The 8,228-nt window shown below is 40.1% G+C and overlaps 3 protein-coding genes across 7 annotated transcripts in view; 2 read left to right on the top strand and 1 right to left on the bottom strand.

Moving 5' to 3' along the window:
* Positions 1-8,228, top strand: part of LOC116700084 (uncharacterized) — a 30,455-nt gene that overhangs the window by 18,427 nt on the left and 3,800 nt on the right. Inside the window, exon 8 of the mRNA XM_032532942.1 lies at positions 6,509-6,513. The gene's annotated coding sequence lies outside the window, so the exon portion shown is untranslated. The remainder of the gene's footprint in view (positions 1-6,508; positions 6,514-8,228) is intronic.
* LOC116700119 (THAP domain-containing protein 4) overlaps positions 1-8,228 on the top strand; it is an 18,399-nt gene that overhangs the window by 8,139 nt on the left and 2,032 nt on the right. The gene's annotated exons all lie outside the window — the stretch shown is intronic.
* LOC116700004 (centrosomal protein of 95 kDa) overlaps positions 4,141-8,228 on the bottom strand; it is a 16,325-nt gene continuing 12,237 nt past the window's right edge. For all 3 annotated transcript variants that reach the window (XM_032532807.1, XM_032532816.1, XM_032532826.1), the window contains exons 16-21: positions 7,307-7,476; positions 6,826-6,900; positions 6,454-6,606; positions 6,097-6,243; positions 5,923-5,994; positions 4,141-5,119 (exon numbers count right to left, since the gene is read on the bottom strand). In XM_032532807.1, the coding sequence (XP_032388698.1) occupies positions 4,943-5,119; positions 5,923-5,994; positions 6,097-6,243; positions 6,454-6,606; positions 6,826-6,900; positions 7,307-7,476 (794 nt within the window). In that variant the 3' untranslated portion in view covers positions 4,141-4,942. The remainder of the gene's footprint in view (positions 5,120-5,922; positions 5,995-6,096; positions 6,244-6,453; positions 6,607-6,825; positions 6,901-7,306; positions 7,477-8,228) is intronic.

The raw sequence follows: 8,228 nt of genomic DNA, 5'->3' as shown, positions 1-8,228 counted from the left end.
AAAAGAGGTGATAAGCATAGTTTTGTTTGCTAGTCTGTAGTGAGAAATACGGCACTGAAATAGGGTAAGGTAGCATTGTGTTGTGGAAAGTTCAAGCTTGCTCATGTAGAAAATGCATTACCGTTTAGGATTTTCTGTCCATAACATCCATAATCGAATTGAAACACCCTGTTTCATCATTTGAGGATCAGTTGCAGCTTTTTTCTCATCAATTTAAAATTAAGATCTATATGCTTTTTGAATTAGAAATTTCAGCCTTCACGTTATGTTATTGACTTTAAATGCTTTTCATACTTTGGTCAAGTGTAGCAGCCTAAACCTTAAAAAGTACTTAAACACCTGCACCTCATGCAAATAACTTAAACCTTTTAACTGTGATCCATTCGGAGTTCCGGTTATGGCGCGCTGCTAGGCAGATGTGTGACGGACGGCTCCCACGTAAGCTTCGCAAAATAGCAAACAGATTGCCTCAAGGAATTAGTGAACCGTTACTATTTTTCGCTAAACTCTAGTTTAAAAAAAAAAAAAAAAAAAAAAAAAATGCCTACAAGACCGCCAGCCTACCCACAAAATCCACCACTAAACCACCAGGTAGCCCCAGCCCAGCCGAACTAGCAAGCTCTATACACGATACATCTACTAGCTCTGGCCAAATTCCAACTCCATAGTTAGGATCTGTTTAGGGGCTGATTGGAAGTGGGAACTAGAGGGATGTGTGTATTTTGTTTGGGGAAATACACTCGGTTATATTCATATTGTTCAAAGGCGCATCTTTTTATTTTCCTTTGTTAGGTTTTATTTCTTTTTAACACTCAACTCCAGCCAACATACAGGCTACGCATTGTCATATCATGTTTGAACTTCCGTTCATTTCTTGGAATGTAAGAGGTTTAAACAAACTTGTCAAGCTAAAGCAGGTTATGAATAGGATTAAACAACTAAAAGCTAACATCATTTTTCTCCAAGAGAAGCACTTCACGCCTGAAGACGTAGTGAAAGTGAGGAGGAGATGACCAGGTTGTGTTTTTTCGGCCTCATTCGGTTCTCACTCACGTGGGGTGATTACTCTAATACGGAATTCTCTGCCATTTCATCTCAATGTTAATGAAGATCAGTCTGGTAGATACCTCATTATTCAGGGAGAAATTGTTTCAGTTAGGATAAATCTTGTTAATTTGTATGGACCCAATGGTGACAAGCCCTCCTTCTTCTATAATCTGTTTTTGTCCCTGGCTGATTTGTCTGGGGTTTCATCATAGGTGGATTTTAACTGCACCAACCTGACATAGATCCACAGGGTTAGATTCTTCCCACACTCAAACAAGAAAGGAATTGTTGCATTCTAGTAAAGTCTTTAATTTAATTGATGTATGGAGAAAGTACCACCCTGATAAGTTAACTTTGTCATGTTATTCTGCCTCCTTTCAGACATTCTCCAGAATTGACTACTTTTTGGTCTCTGTTTCTTTGGTATCCATGATTTTAAAAAGCTGATATGACAGCCTCATCATTTCAGAGCATGCACCAGTTTCAGTTAATTTGAACATGCCACAATCTCTAAATCATTCCTTGAGATGGCACCTTCAGCCTTTTTGGCTTAAGGACCCCAACTGTATTAAGTTTATTAGGATACAAATCAATGGCTACTTTAAACACAACAAAACACAACTGAAACATCAGCTGCTGTACAGTGTGAAGCGTTCAAAGCTTTCTTCAGAGGCCAGATGATAAGTTTCACGAGCTCTAAACACAAATCTTGGAGGTGAAGATTGAAGAAGATGAAACAGTTGGGGAAAAAAAAAAGATAAAAGAAACCGTAACAGAACACTTTGCAAATCCTTCTCGAAGGTCATTTAAAGAACTTAATGAACTTAGGGCTAAATATAATGTTTTGTATGGTTTGGAAACTAGTGACCAAAGTGTAATTAATAAAGCTTTTTGGGATTTTTATACAAATTTATACAGTACAGACTACCGGTATTCAGCCTCAGTTCTAGAAAGACCAGGAATTTTTGGACTCATTAGACATCCGGCCCCTTGAAGAAGACTCCATGGCTGTCCTAGAAGGTGATAATACCAGTGGGGATTTGTCCGCGGCCATAGGCTGTATGAATGGGGGGGAAGAGCCCTGGGCCTGATGGGATTCCCATTGAAATGTATAAAACTTTGAAGGACATGTAAATACCACCACTGCTTGAGATGTATAATGAAGCATTAGACACTGGGTCCCTTCCCCCCTCTCTAAATAGGGCTGGGATCCAGAGATGGGAAGTAACGAAGTACAAATACTTCGTTACTGTACTCAAGTAGATTTCGCAGATATTTTTACTTTACTATTTATTTTTTTGGCGACTTTTTACTTTTACTGCTTACATTTTAACACGAATATCGTTACTTTATACTCCTTACATTTTACAAAATTGGCTCGTTACTTAAGTTTTGGGATTGTGAGTGCATGTCGGAGAATAGCGCGGACACGCGCCTCACACCGCGAGCGGGCGCCCACGAGACACGGACAAAAATGTGAGAGAAAAGAAAAAGAGACAAGCTGTCCGGGGGATAATCAGCTGAGATTGTGTGTGTGTGCGTCTATGAGAACTGTAAGTCGTGTAACGTATGTTGTTAGTTCAGTTAAGCCTGTTGTATTGGTCTGTAGTTCTTGCAAATTTAAAAGTTAGCTTGTTTGTGTTCTTCACCTGTTAGCTAGGTGGCAGACTCCCTGTTGTATCTACCATATGATAGAGGGGGATTACTTACCAAATGTTAAATATGTACAACTGGGCAGCTCAAATCAGAGCAGGGATGTTTTGATTTGAGAGAAACCACCCTCCAGCCTGGTTTTCAGTAGAATCTCATTTAATTAACATCCCTCTAAATCTTTATATATACCCGGCTAACAAGCTGAAACCAATTAAAAAAAACTGCAAACCCTTTTCTCAGAAACACCTTAATGGTCTGACACACCTGGGAGGAAATTATCTCAATTCTTCCCAATTTTCGGTAGCAATGATTTACATCCTAGTAGAGCAGATGCAGGCTTTAAAATCTGGGTATCTCAAGGTGGAGCTAGGGTAGCTGACCTCTACAATGAAAACTGTATTCTTATGTCATTTGAAGAACTTAAATTGAGATATGGGAATACATTTTCTTTTTTTAAATATCTGCAACTTAGAAGTTTCATGCTGTCCGAACAGAGCAATAGTATGAAACTTCCTCCCAGATCCACTCTTGAAGATTACACATTAAAGTTCTTACATTGTAGGGGACAGGTTTCATTAATATCCAACTTGTTTGTAAGTAACACTAAAGAGTCATCACAAAACCTACTACAAGTGTTGAGAGCAGACTTGCAGTAGAATGTTAGGAGGAATGGTCAAAAGCATGTTCTCTAGCTCAAACCCAATTCATAAATACTAACTTGTAACAATTACAATATAAATGAATAAGTAGATTATACGTAACCCCAGCTAAATTGCATCACTTTAATTCTAACATACCATATACCTGCGGCGTCAAATGTAATGACCAAAAAGCAACTTTGTTTCATTGTATGTGGGAGTGTCCACAGATACTCTCTTTCTGGAGGAAGGTGTTGGACCTGGCAAGCCAGATCACTGGCGAGGAGAGGAGGTGCCCCTTAGCCCTGAATTATGCTTTTTAAATCTCTACCCAGATGGCTTTATACCCTAAAAGTTAGACTTCTACTGAATATTTGCTTTTTAGAAGCCAAACGATGCATTGCTTGCTCATGGAAATTGGACACACCTTGTGGCACATCACAGTTGTTTAGGGGAATGATTTTTTACTTCGTTTTAGAAAAGATAAGTTGCACAACAAAAAATAGGATTGACAAGTTTTGGAAAATTTAGAGTGCTTTCTTTAAATCCCTTGAGAATAACAATATGGATGTGAATGGTTGGAATCATAGCTGGAGTGTGCCATCTGTACTATATGGCGTTGAGATAGACAAACTGTTTTTTTTTTGTGTTAGCATACACCTCGGGATCCACAGATATGACTGGATACTACAGCTGCTACATTTGATCCCTTGTCTCTTTTCGGTTTTATGATATGTGCCTTGTTATGCTGTTCTTGTCTGCCAAATGTACAAAAAAACTGACTCATTCCAGCAAGAAGAGATGAGTGAGTCCACCCTTTTATTGGATGATGAGGACGGGGCATTTGTGTGCTCATTACATAGAAAATCAGTAGACACATTGCAACCTTTTGTATTGGTTTAAAACTAGCATATCTTTAGTTCTGGCTGAGAGTTAAAAAACATCACAATTGAGTTGAGGAAAAGGAGAAGTCATGAAGAAGGATTATCATCGCCCTTGGAGATCAGACAGGATAACGCCAGGTTAGTTAAAAATAAAACATTAAAGTTAAAAAATAAATAATCCACTGGCATGGTTAAATCAGTGGAGAAAGACATTGCACATATAAGGGACATTTAAAAAAAAAATCTGTCAGTGTGGGACATTCATACTTATTAGCGTTGCATCTGCAGTCCCTATTTGGCGAAGGGAAGACCATTTTTACTAGTTTGCTACAATATCAATACACATACTGCACAGTGAGGGAGCCGTTTTAAAACATTCTTAGTTATCAAGTACTAAAACCCATGGAAGAAAGGGACTTAGTCCAAGGTGTCATTAGGTTCAGGAATAGCAGCTGAGGTGAGAGGAAGTTAGCTAAAAGCTACATTTTGTCAGAGTACGTTCAGTTCATTAATAATCAATCATCAGTTCTAACAATGTGTTTTTCCTCTTCTGTGCAAATCTGAGGGAAGATGCCGAGGAGACCGTACTGTTCAGCCGTCAGAATGTCGTACCCTTAGTTGTTTTAGGAAGAAACAAAGTGTTTTGCTGCATGTTCCTCTATTGTAAATCCAGCCTTGATTTAGCGGAGCTTAAAACAGCCCTGTGTCTCGCTTCCCTGCTCAGTTCAGATAGCTAGTGTTGTACTGGAAGGAAGCCATCTGGACCCGATTGCGCAGCCTCTGGACCTCCAGATCTTGGAAATGGTCGTCCTCATCGTTTTGGATTATGATCTTCTGAAGTTCACCAATCTCACGCTCCATCCTGGAACGCAGCTCTCTCTTCATCTTCAGCAGAGCCTGCAAAACAATGGAGAAAAAAAAGAAATTGTTTTTCCAAGGAAAAGTGAATAATCTGGGCAATTACACAAAGGTTGAGTTAAGAGTTGCGTGCAAGTCGTCTGTCCTTTGGTTGAACAATTGTATCTAACCCAAAAGAGGTTCCACGATTGTCTTTCCTAAACCAAAGATGAAGAAAGACACTTGAACAAACCCAACCGCAGCTGGAACTGTGCCTGACAGATTAAGTCCAAGAAAAGTGCTTTACTGGTATGAAAATGAAAGGGGCACTATGTAGTTTTGGCAATTTCTTCGCTGTTTTCTTACCTTTTGCTTGCAGGTTTCTCTATAAAAACCCAACGCGCCACATACAGACCGTTGAAGGTGTGTTGTTTTTGATTGTCGGCATGTGGCTGTTGTCACAGCCAGAAGACAAATTTAGTTTCAAAAGAACCTGGAGGCAGCAAAAAAAAAAACTGCAGGCTAAACTATTTAAAAATGTTGGGTTTGTTCAGGACACCCCCATCTGTCGCTAGCAATGATGATGCAGTGAATAGTGACGATTCTCTCCAACCAACCAGAAGTCTGCAGGTATAACGTCACCTTTTAATATCGCCTCAGCTCGCGGGGAACCTTGACTGAGGTGGTACTAAGAAAAAGCAGGTACCAGGGACTTTTTTTTCGTAATGGAAAACAAAAAAGGCGAGTAAAGTCAAGGCGAGTTGAGCAGGTACCATGCAGTGGAAAAAATCCATAATAAGATTACAATTTTAGTAGTTTTTGACAGCAGTAATAAATTGTTTAAGAAGTTGTTGTTTTTTTACCTTTTCTTGAGCTTGTTTCCGAACCTGGATCTCCTGCCGCTCTTGGGCAAGTTTTTCAGCTAGTAGTGAAAACTGAAAGAGAGTAGCCACATTATGGCTCCATTTTAAAACAATACAAAATGTTGTGCAACTTCCTGGTTCTTATATAGGCCGGTGTGTGTGTGTGTGTCCTACTTGGTCCTTGTAGTAGTTCTCCATGGACTTGATCTGGTCCTGGTGTCGTCTCTGATGTTCCAGTCGTTGCTCCCTGGCGTAGGCTTTCTGCTCCCTCAACCGGACCTTCTGTAGCTCCAATCCCTCCTCAAACAGCTGGCGAAACATCTACACACACACACACACACACACACACACAAATCAGGCTTGCCACGTTAGTAGTGTTCCACAGTGGTTGGGTAGACACCAAATACTACCACTGCGTAATAAATAATTATAATAAAAAAAGGTGAAAAGATATATATAATAGTTAATCATTTGTTGCTTTCTTATTCCTTGAACCGGAGTCCAAAGTTATGAATGGCATTCACCACCCACCCTCTCCTCTTTGGTGCGCGCCCTCATCAGGCGGGCACGGTGCTGGACATGGTAGTCGCTGTGGTACTTCTTGGCGCGTGCTATCTGCTGCCTCTGTTCCCTCAGTCGGTTCTGGGTTGACTTCTGTTGCTGGATACGCTCTTTGAAGTCTCTCTGGGAGATAAACATGTTTAAGCTTGTAACTGGCCAGCTTGGTGTGCCGAATGCTGTGTCCAGAACAGGCAGATAAAGTCTGTCTGCGTGTGGGTGTCTGCGTGTGGGTGCATGCCAGTGTGTGCCTAGTGTTGTGTACTTGTTTCAGAAAATGTGATTACACTCTCAACATCCACTGTAAAGTCTCTTGTGAAGGTGCATTTATGTGTTGATGCTCACCAAGCGCCTGTTGTGGTCCTGCTCTTTGCCGATGATCTCCACCAGCAGGTCATGTTTCCTCTGGGCTTCCTCCACCTGGCAGACAAGCAAGCGTTTACATATTCATCAATCTATCCACAAAATCATTATGCAGTTGGAAATGCTTGTTGATGACAAACAATTCTGTAAAGTTTTGTGTTGAGTTGAAGCTTCAGTTCAAAGTAATACCATTGAACTTGCTAACAAGGAACTCAATTAGAGTAAAGTAGTAAAAGAGGTGATAAGCATAGTTTTGCTTGCTAGCATGTAGACAGAAATACTGCACTGAAATATGGTAAGGTAGCATTGTGTTGTAAAAAAAAAAGCATTTTAAATACTATTTTTTACATTACCTAGAAAAATAAAGATCCATGTTTTTTTTTTATTTACATTCCAGATTTTTATGTCAGACACACCCAGTACATCTGACTGCACTAAGCAGCGCTGGTTGCCGTGGTTCTACCTGGCTGGAGAGTTTGCTGTGGCGCTGGCTGTGAGGGGATGACAGGGCGTGCAGTCTGTCCACCTGCTGCATCTGCTGCTCCCACATCTGACCCAGGGCATGGGGGGAGATGTGAAGGTGGGGCAATTCCTCCAGGAGCACAGGGAGGAGCTCATTCTCCTTTACCTTCACTGGAGAGGGAGACTTTTAAATCGCTATATAAATCTGATGTACTATCATTATTATAAGAAAGTGTTGTTGCCAGATCAGAATGAAATCAAGTTGGAAGAGAGAAAGGGTCAAACATAAAGACATACTGATGGATCCAAGGATTCTAATAGGAGCGCAGGATTTGCTTTTAGAATACCAGTCTTAAAAGTCTCAGTTGAAAGATCAATTACAGTGGATAGAAGACTTAACTAATGATAAAAGGTATTCTTTGTACAGATTTGTGGTCATCAATGTCATTGCACTCATTTACATCTCACAGTCTAGTTGTATACAGTCTATGCTTTCAGTAGTCTATGCATTTTTTTTAAATAAATAAAATGTTGACATGTATGTGGATACCAGCTCCCAAAGGGAATACAAATGTAATTGTTTTTTTAAATTTTTATTCACAGGCATACAATCAAATGTCCCAGAGGCATGCACTGCAACAATGGAGAAGTGAGTCAACAAATAACTTTGATCATGTTTCCTATGATGTGTTAAGTAAACCATGTAGCTTCACATTAAGGCACGCTGTCTGTGATACAGTATAATACGCCAGAGCTTACTTATACCCCATTCAGTTGCAGTGATGCAGGTTAAATACCACTGTTGTACCTGCAACAATGTATTCATAGTGGTAACTTGTGTATCTTTCCAGCTCTAGCCGTGTTCTATACAACAATTGAGTGATTCTCATTTCCCAGCTCTCTCTTCTGTCCCAAACAGACCA

Source organism: Etheostoma spectabile, chromosome 2, assembly GCF_008692095.1.
Source record: "Etheostoma spectabile isolate EspeVRDwgs_2016 chromosome 2, UIUC_Espe_1.0, whole genome shotgun sequence".
Lineage (NCBI taxonomy): Eukaryota > Metazoa > Chordata > Actinopteri > Perciformes > Percidae > Etheostoma > Etheostoma spectabile.
The sequence above is the reverse complement of the archived record's forward strand: the minus strand, read 5'-3'. Positions and strand labels throughout refer to the sequence as shown.